The sequence below is a fragment of the Seriola lalandi genome, unplaced genomic scaffold (genome assembly GCF_002814215.2).
Source record: "Seriola lalandi dorsalis isolate HSWRI2012SDOR001 ecotype SW California unplaced genomic scaffold, Sedor1 jcf7180002054873, whole genome shotgun sequence".
NCBI classification, from domain to species: domain Eukaryota; kingdom Metazoa; phylum Chordata; class Actinopteri; order Carangiformes; family Carangidae; genus Seriola; species Seriola lalandi.
In genome coordinates this window covers 628,178-645,016 of record NW_019525426.1, presented here as the reverse complement: position 1 = coordinate 645,016, position 16,839 = coordinate 628,178, and the positions used below count along the sequence as shown (strand labels likewise).

Genomic DNA, 16,839 nt, shown 5'->3' with positions numbered 1-16,839 from the left:
TGCTTGCTCTGTGCTGAAAAGGATTCTGGGTAAACAAGTTCAGGGTTTTGAGGACAGAATCCCAGTATTTTTTTGTTTGGTACGGCTGCAGGATTGTGTCGTGAAATCCAATGTTCCCATTATATTCCCACTTGAGTAGCTTCGAAATTAGATACTTTCTTTTTTTTATGGCTGCACAATTAGATTGAATAGAAACATTTTAATGCATCATTTTACACACTTATTGGTGAAATATCAGAAATAGCTTGAACCCTTGGGTCTTTACTGGAATTAAGGAAAGGCTTCTGCTCAGCTGCACAACATGCACATGTAGGACTGAGGATGGTCTTGATTCAAGAGAGAAGATATACATTCAGAAAAGAAATGTGTCTCTTTCCACTTCCTACAGCATTATTACATTAGGTTTGACTTACATTAAGCTCAGTGGATAGGTGTGCTAACAAATCTGTACCTGCCTGCTTGAATCCTCTCTTTCACGCTCTTTCACAATAATCCCCAGGTGGATTATTGTGAAAGAGCATCACGCCTGCTCACCTTTTAGAGAATATTTTTAGTTCCTGTTAGATTTGGTGTTATTCGGTCTCTGTAACAAATTCACTCCAACTCCCAAAGCAACATGATGGCTCTCATGGATGATGATGCCGAATCCAAGAGGGGTTTGTGAGACAAACACAATGCGTATATGTGCGCATTAGGACACATAGCTGGAGGCTCAGTCGGGAACATGTGTATCCAGTTTTTCTCATCTGGGTTTGTTGCTCAATTCAATTACTGTACAGTTGTTTCAGGTGTTACAACAACATGTACTGTAGAAGTCATTTTTTAACAATGAGATTCAAAACTCTGGAGGACGTAATGATATCTTTTGCTCTTTGTGTGTAGCTTTAGCCTTAATATGAGACACACACGTGGTTGTCTCCATCCTCATCTCCTCATTCCTACACATACTCAAGCTGAGACAGTATCAAGTGACCACCTTCCCCCACTCCTTGTTATAATAATCAGTCCATCGATAGTCTATTTTTAGCTCTGAGTCTCCCCCGCTCTGCGTCTGCCTCTTGGTGACTTCCTGTCTAATTATACAAACATGTGTATGCATACACGTGCACAGTATCAAACTCACTCGCAGGCTGCTGTGGATGCGCAGTGAGGGTAACCAATCATTCTTTTTCTCCTCTCGCTGTCTCCTTCTCTGTTGCTGTCTCTTGCTGGTTGTCTCTGCTTACTACTCTTCTGCCGCTCTATTATTTAGCAAAGGTCTTTGTCCTCTTATCGTCTGACACCCAGCAGAGTTATTTCAGTATATCAGCTATTTTAGCTTTAGCTCCAAATGGACTTTCCTTGTTATGTTTCTACGTAATCTCTCTCTCTCTCTCTCTCTTTCTCACTCACACACTCTCCCACTAATGTGAAAATATTCTGTAGTGCTCAGTCGTCATGGTTCTGAGGCAGAGAATGTCTTCACCCCCTAAAGTGGCAGCTCCGAAACTTTTATGCTATTATAGATTTAATTCATTTAAGCCATAAATCTCTATGGCGCTCCTACTCCTACTCCCAGTGTCACCTCTGAGAGGTTTGGCTACACTGGCTGATTGCAATGCAAAGACCATTTTTGGCTCACAGCCGACTTTATCCTTTATTAGTGAGAGCACGACATCCAATCAATAGTCAACAGCAGCAGTGCTTTTGGCTCAGGGGAAGCGTCGCTGGCTCCCCTCAGTACAGTCTGCTGCTATTTTTTAATTTGAGCACCTGTGCAGCTTGTCCTGCTTTGTTCAGCTCATTTATTAAAGCTCTGCTTAGGAGTTTGTGTGGCCCATGTACAAAAGATAAGAACTGAAGTGAACTGAAGACATTTCATCCACGTCATCCACAAGGCTCCATCAATTATAAATTGAGCTTCTACCTGGGAGTTTTCGAGGATAAGCGAAAGGAAGTTAGTATGGTTAAAGATAGATAAAGACAAAGAAAGGCAGCAACAGGGGCAGAAGGAACAGAGTATGAATCTTGCGGACAGTGTTTGTTTTAATAAAAAGGTCTACTTCACAGTTATTTAGCGAGTATTGCTAACGGGAAGGGAGGAGGAAGAGCAGTGGAAATGTGTGAAAAGGAAGAAAAGAGAAACAGTTGGCCTATCTGCCTATCTCAAGGCCAAATAGTCGATCAATATTCCCAGCTCAGATCCGACAAGGCTCTCTCTCCCTCTCTCTCGGCTCGATTGGTGTGTCCAGTGAAGGAAGCTGTGGGAGAAGGCCATCAGCAGGTCATCAGTATTCCAGCTGGCTCTGCCTACTCTGGTGTGGGCAGCAGAATAATTTCACTCTGATCTAACAGATCAATAGCTGTACCCAGTGGAAGGCGACCAGCCCAGCCTGGCTGACTGAGCTGCTGCAGTATTCAGAGTAACACTGCACATGCAATGGATGGCCCTTTTTTTTTTTTTTTTTAGTTTAGCATGCAGTGTAGGTCATTGAGTGGGTCTCAATTTACTGGTCTGTGAGGCTTCTTTACATATAGTCTGGAGTGAGGAAGTCACCTCATTACTACAGGACTGTTTTGAAAACACAGACTGGGAAGTGATTGCACAGGGGGCTGACCTAGAAGAATACACCTCATTTTAGCCTGAAACCACCAAAATGATCAAGGTGTTCCCAAACCAGAAACTGTGGTTGGACAGAAATGTACGGTCCCTGCTCAGGGAACGAGATGCTGCCTTCAAGACAGGCGACATGTTGGCCTGCAAGAATGCTGGGAAAGAACCGAGGAAGGGCATTAGAGAGGCTAGGCACAGGTACAAGCAGCACAATGAGGGACACTTTGAAAACAACAACCCCCATAGCATGTGGAGAGGTATTAAAACCATAACTGACTACAAGAGTAGCACCCACAGATCAGCACAGTGAAGACGTGCCAACCAACTAGCATCTTTAACCCCTCCCTACAACAGGCTGTAGTCCCCAACTGCCTTAAATCCACCACCACTGTCGCTCCCGTTGCCCTAATAGACAGCAGTTAAAAGCCTCAGTGAATACTGCCCAGTTGCCCTAACACCAGTTATTATGAAGTGCTTTGAGAGCCTTGTATTATCTCACATCAAGGCCATCATCGCCACTGATCTGGACATCCAAACACATATGCCAGGATGCTATTTGTTGACTTTAGCTCCGCTTTCAAAACTATAATCCCCCACAAAGTGGTAAACAAACCCAGCAACCTGGCATTATCCACGCCACTTTGCCTGTGGATTATGGACTGAACCCCCATCCATTCCTCACTATACACTATAGTGAAGTTTGCTGACGACGCCACTATAGTGGGATTATATCCAACAATTTGGAGACACACTTGTAGTGTGAGGAGATCCAACATCTGGTCAAGTGGTGTGCAGACAACAATTTGGTCCAAAACACCACAAAAACCAAGGAGATCATTGTGGACTTAAGGAAAACATAACAAATCACCTCACATGGTCCGTTAACACCTCCTACCTGGTGAAGAAAGCTCAATATAGAGGCTTTTCTTCAAAAGGAGACTCAAACAGCACGACAGGGAGTATCCTCTGCCACTGTACCGCAGTATGGTATGCTAGCTGCGCTGCCAGTCCTCATTTAAGTGACATTATACAGACATCACTTCCTCAACATTTAATTTTCATTTTATGTGGCCCTTCATCTCTTCATCTTGCTATGTATCTTGTCTGGGTTGCTTATCTCATTCGTCTTGGTTACTTATATTATTTTGCCTTCCAGTATATTTTACTTTTATATTTATTTATGTCTCATGTCTGATGCATTTGTTTAGTAGACATTGGAGGGTATCTGCATGTATATGAAGGGATGGTCAAAATGATAACACCTGACAATATAATGCAGCCTGATAAAATAGCCTTTCAATATCTTTGTTGAGCTTATGCTATGTGAAATTTTGGTACAGACTGACTCAGAGGAGTGATGAGTCAACTTATGGGGGTGGGGAAGATATTTATTTTACCTTATGATATAATGCAATCGAATATACAGTATAAGCACCTAAACTGCAGCCTCAAAAGTGAGCATGGAGTTAAATCAATACTTCTAAAATTGCGGACAAATGGGGAAAATTATACCCAGCGACTGTATTTACTGCAGCACTGTTGTTTCGCATTACATTATTATTGTATAAGAAGTGTTGATTATCTTTCATTGTAGTTTATGAGGCAGCAGTTCAGGTGTTGATTGTTCTGGTTCCAACTAGTTTGCTTTTCTGCTAAATACAAAGAATAAAATAATGAATGGACATGCACTCAGGGATACATGGCCACATATTAAAAATGCTTTCTTTGACTTGACCAATTACAAGTATACAGGAATAAGATGCTTTCATAGGTTTAGTACATTGATTGACACGTCTATGTGTCAAATAACTCCTGCACCACACAGCCAGACTACCTGTTGCTGCTGAGATCGGACAAAATGTTGCCAGCTGTATAGCTCTTTTTTTCAGTATGTAAATCTAAATCACTAACTAATCTACATTTATACGCTAGCTCACTGATATTTGCAGCCAGGGACTGACACTACAGAAAAAGCTAGATCTATGAACAAGGGAAAAGCAAAGCCTGTGTCTAAGGTTTAATCTTCTATTCATATACGTAGACAACATCAGGAGTGTGAGATATGTTACACAACAGGTCATGAAATATGGTACCATATTAAATTATCTTGGGATTACACAGGAATGTTTGTGCATTATGACATATTTTGGTATGACATCTGTAGGTCATGTCAAGCAGTATAGAGCTCTGGATAAAAATTACAGCTGCTGGTTTGGAGTTTTGATCAAAGTCTGAGTACATCAAACAATGCGAATGGTGGGTTGCACTCAGAGATGTACACACTTAGAAACACACACACACTCACTCATACCTGTGGTGTTGTGGATTTACAGTGTCCCACTGAGCTGTGATCAGCTTGGAGATGGGATTACTGTTGGCGCAGTGGGCACTTTACCACTATTTAGAGTCACAAAGACAAATACACAGTCGAGCACACATGTAGACACACAGACGGTGATAAGTACAAACAAACACCCCTCTGTACACAGTATGGCAGTGTTGGATAACCTTATAGACAGACTATAGATGCCTGATGGTCTGGTATCACATCTCTGCTCATTATGTGTTGCTAAGCTCCCACCTCTGCTCCCACTGGTGAAGTAAATACAGTAACAAATGTTCAGTAGATGCACTACAGGAGGAAAGTGGTGACAGATGATCAATAAAGATCTAATGATTAAGATATCACACTCTGGGGAGAGTTAGAGGTTCCTGACTCATGACTGACACCCCCCCCCCTCCAAAAAAACCCCCCCAAAAAACTCACTCACTCACTGGTTGCGCATGTGTATCCATTTCTGTGCGTAGGCATGTGTGCGCGTGTGTGCAGTATGTCTGTCTACAGCACATCCACCACCTGCTGTTTTAATTTCCCACAGCTCACACTCCAATTATGATACTAGTAAGTATTCTTCACACCCTCCATTCATACCTGAGCATATGTACTGTTCCTTTGGCTTTGTCAGAACTGCTCATCCCCTTTTCAGAAATGTACACTTGGACCATTGGAGCACAAACCTTACACTTCAGTCAGATATGACATTCTGGCAGCCGCACAGCCAGATCAATTCGATTTTACCATGTGAGGCTGAGTTCTGGGAAACGCTCTGAGAGTGGTCTCCCTCTCCACATTGGGCCAATGACTGTTTTCAGGCATGATCAATGGAGAGCAGGAATCAACACCAGCAGACTTGACTGAGCCTGGGCTGAAAGTCCACTTGGCAGAGACACAAACACAGCACCTCATTAAACTCGACACTCCCATCGCTGCCATCACAGAGCCGAGCCTCGACGCTGCAGCACTGATGGAGATCTCTAGAGCGTTGATGTAGGAATGCTGTAATTGCTGCATGCTAATGTGGTGCCTCTGCATTCCTGCTGTTTCGACAATAATCCAGTCGGCACAGTATTGTGTGCTGTGTAAGGAGGTTTGAGTTATGCTTGGTAAAAGTGTCATATTGATTCACTCATTTCTAAAACGGCACCGGATTGGCTCGTAGGCATTGAATGATGGTGGTTTGCTCTTTGAGGTTGCTTTCTCTTCTCCTCTCTAGCTGTATCTCTCTGTGTCTGTCACTCACACACAATTGTGTGAATGGATTTGGCTATCACAAGTGATGTCTCTTCACTCAGCCTCCTCTGTTCCATTTCCTTTCCCCTCCCATTTCCTCTCATACACTTTGTAGCCTCAAATCTGCCGTCTTTTTCTGTCCGACCCTTTTTTTCTAGGCTCTTTCTTTGCCTTCCTGCCTTTTCTTCTCAAGTGCCCTATTTGGCTCTGATGACCTCTCCCTCCCTCTCACTTTCTCTCCCTTCCTCTCTCTCTTTCTCTCTTTCTGCAGGTACCACCAGGCAGCCTAAGGAGGGGGAGGTGCCTGGGGTGGACTACAACTTTGTGAGTGTGGAGCGTTTTATGGAACTGGAGCAAAGTGGAGCCCTGCTAGAGAGTGGAACCTATGAAGGTGAGCTCTGGGAGTGTCGTGGCGGCTGTGCAGCAAACATTCTGCATCTGTCCAGGTGTTTGGGGAGAAGAAATGGGAACATATGTTTCAGTAGAGCTGTTTTACTCTGTTTCAATTGATTATGCCTTCTTGTGCTGCAGTGTAGATATCTTTGCTTGATGGATCAGGTGTGTTATGTGATGCTCTTACACGCAGCTTAAGTAAACAAAATGAGTCTTCTGCGCCGAGTCATGTATTACAGCTTCCTCTGGTGGTTGCTGAATGGCTGACTGACTACCTGTGTGTGTGTGTGTGTGTGTGTGTGTGTGTGTGTGTGTGTGTGTGTGTGTGTGTGTGTGTCTGTGTGTGTGTCTGTGTCTGTGTCTGTGAGCGGGATGAATGCCATCTCCAAGTCATGTCAAGTCTGTGCATCTGCTTTGCTACAGTGTCAGAGATACATCTACAGATTGGGGATTTGCTGGTTCATTTGCCCAGTAGCAATTTTGTTAGCATGTGCGGCGGAACTCTAACGCAAATTGTGTGCGAATGCATGTGTGTGAGTGTAGGGGGTATGTGCACATGAACATTAATGTGTGTGCTCCCTTTTTGTGTGTTCATATCCTAATTGTGTGTCTTTGTGTATTTGCAGTGTACGTTTCCCTTAACACAGACTTTACTTATGCCCGTCGGGGGAAGATGTCTCTTTCTGGGCAGCATTTTTTAATGCACATTAAAATAAGAGAGTAGAGAAGAGGGAATGATTGACAGGAGGCAAGAATGCAAAAAAATGGAAAAAGGTTTAGAAGGCAGTGAAAGAGACTGAAATCAGACATGAAGTATCATCAGAAAACTCTTCAAGGTAATTGAAGTGCACTGTGTGTGTGTGTGTGTGTGTGTCTTGTGTGTCTAAAGCTGGGGCATGTAAGAGCTTACATATGTGATGAGTCACAGCTGAAGGTTGATATTGAACTGTGCATAAAGCCAAGATGCTTTCAGGCAAAACCAGGAGCATTCTGGTACGTTGCAGGAAGAACCCAGGCCTAAACTTATCTCAGCATGCTTTATGTTCTGCAAAGCATCTCTTCAGGTTGTCCGTAAGCTTTCTCAGGTGGGTGCTTGCTACCTTTGCGGTTTCATACTCTTGTCTTTGTTTACATGTGCTAGTGTGTGCACATATATATATTTTTGTCCCAATGTAAGAATTCTATTTGGTGGACAGTAGGGTAAGTGTGCTTTTTTTGAGGAAATGGTGAGTGCGATAGAGCCTTTCCTAATATCTGTCCAAGTCCTGCTGGGATGAAAGTAAACTGATGTCTGTGTACTCTGCTGCTGATCCCCCTTTTGTCCTTTATTGCTGCCCCCTTCCCTCTTCTTTGCCCAGCTGTTGTTCTCCTCCCATTGCCCCTTTCTTCTCTCTGTTTCCTCTTTGTGAAACCCCACTCCTTTCCACTTTGAGGGATTTTAAAATAAGACATCTCTGCCTCGCACTCACACTCAATATTTAATCACACAATATATTTGCCTGACAGTAAGGGTCTTATTTAAATTTCAAATAAAAGTAGAGTTTTATTGTGGTTGAAGAGTAAATAACATGAGAAAAGAAATGTGCCGAGTCAAATACATATGTGTGTATGTATGTATGTATGTGTGTATATATATATATATATATATATATATATATTTAGCACAGCACTGAAAAACTGAAATTATAGAAAGCCATGAAATCACTGAAGCTTCAATGTCAATCAATGTCAAAAAGAGAGATGTACACTTGATACTATATGATACATTGAGGATGTTTCCATCTCTAGTAAGATACCCAGAGGACCTTCACATCCTGTCCTTTTTCTCTTCATAGTACTGTACTTGACTTTTCTTAATTTTTCTTGCCAGCGGGACCATTACAGTGGGTGTGGGATGACAGATGCTCAAGGCTATTTTTGTGCTCTGCTTTGATCGTTGTGCGTTGCGTTGTGTGTTTGTGCCTCCAAACAGAGCTGATTGCACCAACAGGTTAGGAATGGCACAGCTGAGATCGTGTTCATACAAATCAAGTGGTTCTGTACAGTTTTAATAACCATTTCATCATGAACTTGCACCTGTTTCCACCTGCTAGTCTGCACAGGTAGTATAGCCTAATACAGCAGGGTTCCTCAAGATGCTTCCTGATATCCATCGAAGGACTGGGGACATTGTCTTCAATCAAAAAACGATTTTTTTTTTTTTTTTTTTCAATAAAGCACATTCTCCATCTTGTAAGTGGTAAATGTATAGGAAGATACTCTGTAAAACTACCGTCTCTCTCACTCTATTTATATTATACTGGCTGTTTTGTGGACGTGTAGTGTAAATGTACTGAAATATGACTGAATGCAACCTTTTAACACTTGAATAAAACAAAACTATAGATAACACATGAATATTAATGGTGATTCTTCTAAGACACTGTGTTTGTAGCCTGACTGCACAGCTATCATTATGTTCTAAAATAGGTTTGTGTGCATCATTAGGCACAGAAAGCACAGTGACAAGGTTTTCTTGACTTCCAAAACAGTAATTTATCTTAAAAACTGACATTGTTTGCCCTTGGGACTTATGTGGAATCTTATATTTATATTTTGAATTATGCATTTAAGTATTTTAGGACCCTGCACCAAGTTTTCAAATGATTTTCTACTATCTGCTGCTGGGGAAGCAATTGGCTATTACTGAAACCTCACCTGTCACTAATATGTTATTCCTCCCACTAACACTGAAATAATCTTTCTCTGTCCCATATTAATTAAGATAAGACAACCGGCTTGGGCTTTTTAGAGCCAGTAAACTAGTAAATTGGCTAATTTAATACTGACACGTAACCATCTGAAGTGCATACGCATCTGCATTTGTAGAAAAGTCAATAGAGACTCTCTCCTCAGACCCCATCTCTCCTCTCTCTCTCGCTCTCGCTCTCTCTCTCTCTCTGTGTCTGATTGGCTAAAGTTTCTCATCACAAGCTAGATTTTCTTCAGTCTGAAAACAGAGCTAAAAGGAGGTGGAGATGTCTTGTTTGCTCCCAGACCACTTAGATTACAATATGCTGAAAGGTTATTATGGAGTTTTTGCCCATTGACGCCAAACAATTTAAACACGTATTATTATAAATGCTAATTTGTTTCAATCTTTCACAGTGATTTTGTTAAGTTCACACACAGTCACAATGTTTAAGAGCACAAGCTATATGAATGTCAGGAGCATGTGTTGTTCACATGTTAATATGGACCCAACATGACAAACTACTGTACTTGACCTTTACATTGGCCCTAAATACATGACAAAAAACTGAAACCTGAACTGAGGTGGGCTAGAAAGTCTGGATCCAGGTTTATATTCTGTGAACTTTAAAAGATTCTGTAGACTGCTGGAAAGTATGAAGGTGGAAAATGAGACAATTCTGGATCAAGAGTCACTGTTATATTGTGGATGTCACAGGTTTTCAATTTGTATCTTGTCTAAAATGTCATATTTTACAAAAAGGTGTTATCTGTCGTCACTGAAGGACTGGGTCCAGACAGCAGCAGTGACGGAACAGTAAATTAACTGGAAGACACCTGGAGTGCCTCCTTTGAAGGGAGGGTTGCTGCCTATAAAAGAATGTCATATAGGGTGTACGATAGGGCAGAAAAATATGTCATTCGCAGTAGGAGGAGATGGAAGCACACTGATGGTATTGACTTCTTTGTGGTGGTTTGGCTGTTTTGCTCACTCACAGTATTGTATTGCTTCTTTTATCTTTTTCTCCTTGTTTATAAGAAAGCCCCTTGGTATTGTGGTCAACCCCTCTTATTTCTGTCTGTATGGGTAGGGTGGGACTGGGAAATGAAGGAGTTGTCAGTATGGAAACAGGATATGTTTTTATTTTTTGATTTATAGCATCAACATTTGATAGATTTTAAAATAAAAATTTCACATAATAGTAAATAAAAGTCTGGATCCTGGATCCGTGTGTCATTTCACATTCTCAGGTTTACGGAGAGGCTCGTCAGTCGGAAGATCTCGACTATTAGCCACTGCCTTTGCTTCTTGAAACATCAGCCAGTGGGCAAATGCACAAAATCGATCGAATTTTTCGGAAATGATTTGTCCCCGGTCACAGGCAGTATAATTTACCTCTGCTGCACTCTGTTCAGACAGATATGTCATACATTTTAAAAGGAAATCATCTGTTCAAAGCCCCAGTTTGCGACGAGCAGTGGACCTCAGCTCTGCTTGACAGACTGTGTGTTACATCACCTGAGATAGTCATACATGTGGCCACTAACACAAAGCTTGCCCTGCCTCTCTGCCCTCAGATAACTTTTACGGCACACCAAAACCTCCAGCGGAGCCGTCCCCTGCAGCCCCTCCTCTGAATGTGAGTGAGGCCCTGCTGCCCGGAGCCCGGCCCAGTGCCCAGGGCAAGAGAAAGAGGAACCAATCAGTCAGCAACATGGAGCAGCGCGCCAGCCTGGAGCCGCCTGAGGAGGAGGAAGAAGAGAGTCCCATTGTCAACGGCAATGGGGTGGCCATCACACCAGGTGCTGTGGGATGAGAGAGAAAAACATCAATTTCCTGTTTTGATGTTTTTATTCTAAATTTTCCATCTACTCCTGATTGGAATTAGATTCTAACTCTGTTTCACAGCTGCAGTGACCATGAACACATTGTATAGCATTACATTTAGGTGAGGAGAAAATCTGGATTGAAGCCCTTGCCTGTCCCTTGGGTTGTTTATTGCTGTTTCACTGGTATGATTGAGTAAAACCAGAGAAACAAGCCGGTTGTCATAGCAATTTTCCCCTTTCCTTTTTATTGTCCCTTTAGGATAAATCAAGAGCCTATTTTCTCCTTTAGCAAGTTTCATATCTGCAGTTTATATTGTTCAGTCAGTGCAGATGTCCTCAAACCTGACAACAAACTGTACCCTGACCGGTCATTACAAACATTAACAGACTCTGCTTGTGTGAGTGTGAACTGCAAAGGTTCTCAATAACCTTACGTAACAGAATGCACAAGGGCACTTTAAGGTCTCCACCATTATCACTGTCCAGAGTCTCATTTTGGCTTCAGCTCCCATCTTTCTGTCCTCTCATTTCTCCATCTCCCCTGCTGTCTTTGCTTTCCTGCCACTGGCCTTTGTCCCTGTTTCTATTAATACCCAAACTCTCCTCCTCTCTTCCTCTCCTCTACCATCCTCTTCCTTCCGAGCTCTTTAGCTTCTTCTTCGTCTCTGTGGTCCTGTCCCTTCTGCCCTCTTCTCTTCCGGCTCCTTCCCCCATCTCTCTTTCTAGTCTCTGTTGTGGCATGTCGTATTTCACCCCTTATTCTCTTATTGCCATGTGCTAAATTTACTTAGTCCTTTCTTCTTTTGACTGTATCAGGAAATGTTTTTTTTACATATTCTCTTCAGACATCACAACAAGATTAGAAGGTTCTGTTATTTGACACCCATGCCACATGAAAGATTAACGTAAAAAATAAGATATTTTGGATGGTCACAGGAAAAAAGACTGATCTTGAAGAAGATTTGCTTCAAATTGAGTTTAAACAGTGTCTGGTTAAAATAACTTACTTACTACACTTGAAAAAAGATTTAGCAACAAATTTTAGTTAGACTGGAAAAAGATATGGACACTGAAATGCAATGAATATTGTGAGGGAGCATTGACTTTCTTCCATCTTACTTTTCCTGGGAGAATTGTGATGTTACAGGCAAATGCTGACGTTTTTTGTTATTCACTCTCCTCAATCATGTGCTCATCATCCGCTGACTTAGACGCCACCAGCTTTTCTCCTCACTCAAAAAACCTTTCCTTGTGTTTCTGACTCAGTCTCTGACCCCTAAAGTCACTGTCTTACCCTGTTTCTCCAAGTTGTTTACTCCTCATGCTCATTGTCCTCAGACCCCATCTCTCTCTCTCTCTCTCCTCTCTCTCTCTCTCTCTGTCTCTCTCTCTCTCTCTCTCTCTCTCTCTCTCTCTCCATCTCTCTCCCCCTCTCCTGGGGGTTCATAGCTCTGCAGTGGCTTGGCTATGACTCATCATGCATGGCGTGTGTCGTGTGCATCAAGGTCTGCATGTGTGTGCAGAGTGAATTTGAGAATAACTGTGTGTTTGTGTGCGTGCATGTGCGTGCATGTGTGCGCTCTACAGAGTCCAGTGAACATGAGGACAAGAGCACAGATGCCTCTGGGGAGCTTGCTGTTGAAGCATCCAGCCAGGCCCCAGCCTCCACTGAGCCCCCCTCCGAAGGAGAGGAGGCCCCAAAATCTCCCTCTAAATCCCCTGCCAAAGTCCCAGATGCAGATGAGGAAGAGCTCGGTCCTCTGCCTGACAACTGGGAGATGGCCTACACTGAGAAAGGGGAGGTCTACTTCATAGAGTAAGAGAAAATAATGAATCTTTTTTTCTTTTTTTTTTAATTAACCAATATAAGGATCTTACTCCACAAAAACAACATGTTCCGTTATGTCTGTATTTGTTATAGTGGATTAAGTCTTTATTCATGACATGATGAAAAACATTATGTCTAAAAATAATAAAATTTCACAAAGTGCACCCTCTTTAAAAACATGGTTTATGTATAGCTGGCTGAGTAAACTTTATAGTGCTGGCCTCTGTGTTGAATAATTGATGTAACTTAATGCTGCTAATCAGACACACAGGATATATATACACACAGACAAACATGCACACCATTGTAAACTTTTGCCCTCCCCCCCCTACCCTTACTAATTAGTCGCTGAGGGCTAATTAGTGGATTAATGGCCATTTAGTTTACCTTATAAATCCCCTTGTTTCTCTTTGCCCCTGCGTGCACGCACACACACACACACACACACACACACACACACACACACACACACACACACAGGTTTAGGTCATTAATGTTACTTTGCACTCATCTCTTTCTCTTAACCTCACAGTCAGTCTCTGTCTAACCTCCGTGTGCCCCTTTCCTCTCCTTATTGCCTTCATTTACACATCTCTTTCTTCTTCTTCAGTCACAACACCAAAACTACATCATGGCTGGATCCTCGACTTGCAAAGAAAGCAAAGCCACCAGAAGAATGCAGGGAAGACGGTGAGTCTGAACGACCTGTTTACCTGCTCGCTCTCTTGTTTTGTTTGTTTGTGTTCATCTGAGTCGAGCTCATGTTTCAGCATTCATGGCAGTGTGTCGTCTCTGCATTTCCTGCTATTTGTGTACCTGTGTTGTCTGTTCACTGTTCCAGTGTGTTTTGCCTCATTGAGAAAAAGAGCTGTTGTTTTAGGTGATTGTTAGTCTGCTGCTGGTCTCACTGTTCTTCACAGGGTTATAAAATATAGAAAGAATAAACTTGACAAATAAATTTGACCATTTTTGGTTTGTTGTTTAGAAGTGTTTATTAGCATTTGATGGTTTTGTTACATGTGCAGAGAGGAATGCAATCAGGTGCATTCAGTATTCTTTTTTTTATGCCTCATGACCATTGAAATTAAAATAAGACGCCTATAAGCTGTGAGGACATGCTTTATGTCAAGACGTTAGTTGTTGCATCTTATTATGAAGCTCTATTTATAACCTGTGCTCCAGACCTCATCACTCCAGAATAAAACCTTGTTTGTTGTGTTTAAAGATAAGGCTGGTATCAGATATTTGTGTATTTATTAAATTCTCAACAAATCCTGTAGAAAGACCAACATCGTGTAAGTGCGATTCTCAGCACTTTCTGATTTTCCTACTGTGTCCGTACAGATCAGCTGTAAGCCCATTTGTTCTACTGAAGATGTAAATCTTATAAAAATGAGTCACAGATGTACAGTTTCATTATTTTTTTTAAAAAGGTATATTATTTCCTAAAACAACTGATGACTGTAGTTCTTAGAAAAAACCCTCAAACATGAGTAAAAAGTGCAAATGTTTAAGACTGTTATTAAGATGTGGATTAATACACAATCAACGCCCAAGTGTGGCGGTTCCCAAACTTTTCAGCATGTGACCCGTTGGAGAGAAACAGTGCCTACATACAATGCCTCATCATATTTTGCCTGTACATGAGATATGAATTGAGGAACCAAAGAGTCATTCTCCTCTCTGAGGAGGTAAATCTATCCAGGAAAAAGAAACAGCTGTAACAGCAGTCTAAAAAAGTATGCTGTTTAGTGTTGCAGAGATAGTTTTTATTCTCTTCTAACCTGTTCATCCCTTCATAGCCCTTCAGATTTATCTGCTGGCCCTCTAACAGGGTCCCAAAGGATTGTTGTAGTGACTACTTACAGCAGGAAGATGTATGTGGGATTGACAGTTATATGTTTTTAATAGTTTTTAGACAACAAAGGTGGTCTATGGCACAGAGGAATGGACCATATCAGACTTTAGCTACACAAACGGTACTCATTAGTGGGATCAATTCATTGTTTGCTTTGGTCTTTTCATGGGATTTGTTGCGTGTCACTAGCCTCGCCTTCATGCCTCTGTGCTGGCGTCAGTCAGGATTTTGGTGGGCAAAAGGTCAAAGTTCAAGGTCACGGTGACCTCACGTTCTTGTGAATGCAATATATAAGGGACGTCTCACAAAACACGATTTTGGCTATAACAAACAAATTCATATGCCAATTATGACACAATTTAACTGTGACCGTGACATCATAACTTTCTGCAAAAACAGTTCTGGCCATTATTCAGTGCTGTACCTCAGGAAGGGAAGATTGTGACCATATTTCCTGCTCCTTGGCTGGTTGGTGGAGGCATACAACCACAAGGTTGTAATTCTAGTTTAAGGTTTGTTTTAAAGCATTTTGAAACAGGGGAAGCAAAGGTTTGTGAATGAAGGAAAAAATCTGAACTCACCAAAAATGAAATTTCAGAGACTAAAATCTAAGAACTGGAATTTAATACAGTTTAATTTAATTTCAGTACTGATGTCAGTCACGTAAATAAAAGAGAGTTCCTGTGATGGTTCGGTGTTATCAGATTACATCAATGAGGTGATCTTACATCCCTGCTGCTGTCACAGCCTTCGGTCAGCGAATTAGGTTGTGATGTGATTCTCCAGAGCGAGATCTGAATCAATACCTTCTCTACCTCTCCTCTCTTCTCCAACTCTTCAATTTTCTCCCTTCTCGATTCTACGCTCTGCACTCCTTCACCTCACATCTCTGTCACTCTCCCTTTTCAATCTTCCACTCCTCAATTTTCTTTCTCTCTCTCTGTTTTTCTCTCTCCCCCACTCCTTCTCTCCTTCTCTTCCTCTGCCCAGTAAAGGGCTGGTCTGTGACAGGAATTCTAATAACACCACTCAGCTCTGCACAAACTGGTTCTCACTCTCGACACACACACACACACACACACACACACCACTGTTGTCAATTCATAAACCCTTTTCACAAACATGGCCGACGTACTTCAGCTTCATTTTGGCAGAGCAAAGATCGGTTTTCACCAATGCCAGCAATGTTCAGAAGCCAAGTTTCTGTCAGCTGTAGTGCTCTGTGATCACTTATTTTGTGTATTAGTGCAACAACTTGCTGTTGCTTCTGGCTCTGTTTGGATCTGCTTCAGCACAATATTAGAATTTGAGCCCACTGTGAGTTTAACAAAGTTAAAAAATGACAAATTTGTTTGTGTACAAACCAGACTAAGAGTCTACAGCCATGCTAGCAGCTCTGTGAGGCTGCACAGCAGAGCTAAACTGTACCATCAGAATACTAATATGCTCACAGTGACATGGCTAACATGCTTATGTTAGGCAGGTACAATGTTTACCATGCTAACCATCATAGTTTAGCTTGTTACACATTGTTGTTGTTGTACATTGAAATTTTGACCTGATGATGTTAACAGATGAAAATTCAAGGGATCATCAAAGTTGTTACAATTTATCCTGGAGGCGACACGGATGTCTACCTTATTTCATGGCAATAATGGTCAAAACATATCACTGACAGCCAAAACTGCCTCGTTGTGGCACAAGAGAAAAAGTCAGGGGATCACCAGAGTTGGTTTTATCCTCTGGGGAAAATTAATGTCTGCCTAAAATTTCATGGCTTTCTTACCTCTGGACCAGTCCCAAGTTCACTTCTGATCTTTATAAAAAAGTATTTTAATAGAATGTCACAAACAGCTAACAACCCAGCGCCTATGATCAGCCATACCGTATATTAATGACAATATCTGCACTGCACAGCCATATTAAAACACATAATATGTGATAAAAGACTGTTTTACTTGACTTATGCAGATCATTTCTCCCAGAGAAGTCGGAAGTCAATAAATCAGCCATGTTTGAAAGTGGCAAAAATATCC

General features: G+C 41.8%; 1 protein-coding gene across 5 annotated transcripts in view; it reads left to right on the top strand.

The window, feature by feature from the left end:
- magi2b (membrane associated guanylate kinase, WW and PDZ domain containing 2b) overlaps positions 1-16,839 on the top strand; it is a 76,221-nt gene that overhangs the window by 30,289 nt on the left and 29,093 nt on the right. For all 5 annotated transcript variants that reach the window (XM_087179827.1, XM_023428292.2, XM_087179828.1 and 2 more), the window contains exons 3-6: positions 6,436-6,555; positions 10,866-11,090; positions 12,705-12,933; positions 13,556-13,635. In XM_087179827.1, coding sequence (XP_087035953.1) covers positions 6,436-6,555; positions 10,866-11,090; positions 12,705-12,933; positions 13,556-13,635 — 654 coding nt within the window. The remainder of the gene's footprint in view (positions 1-6,435; positions 6,556-10,865; positions 11,091-12,704; positions 12,934-13,555; positions 13,636-16,839) is intronic.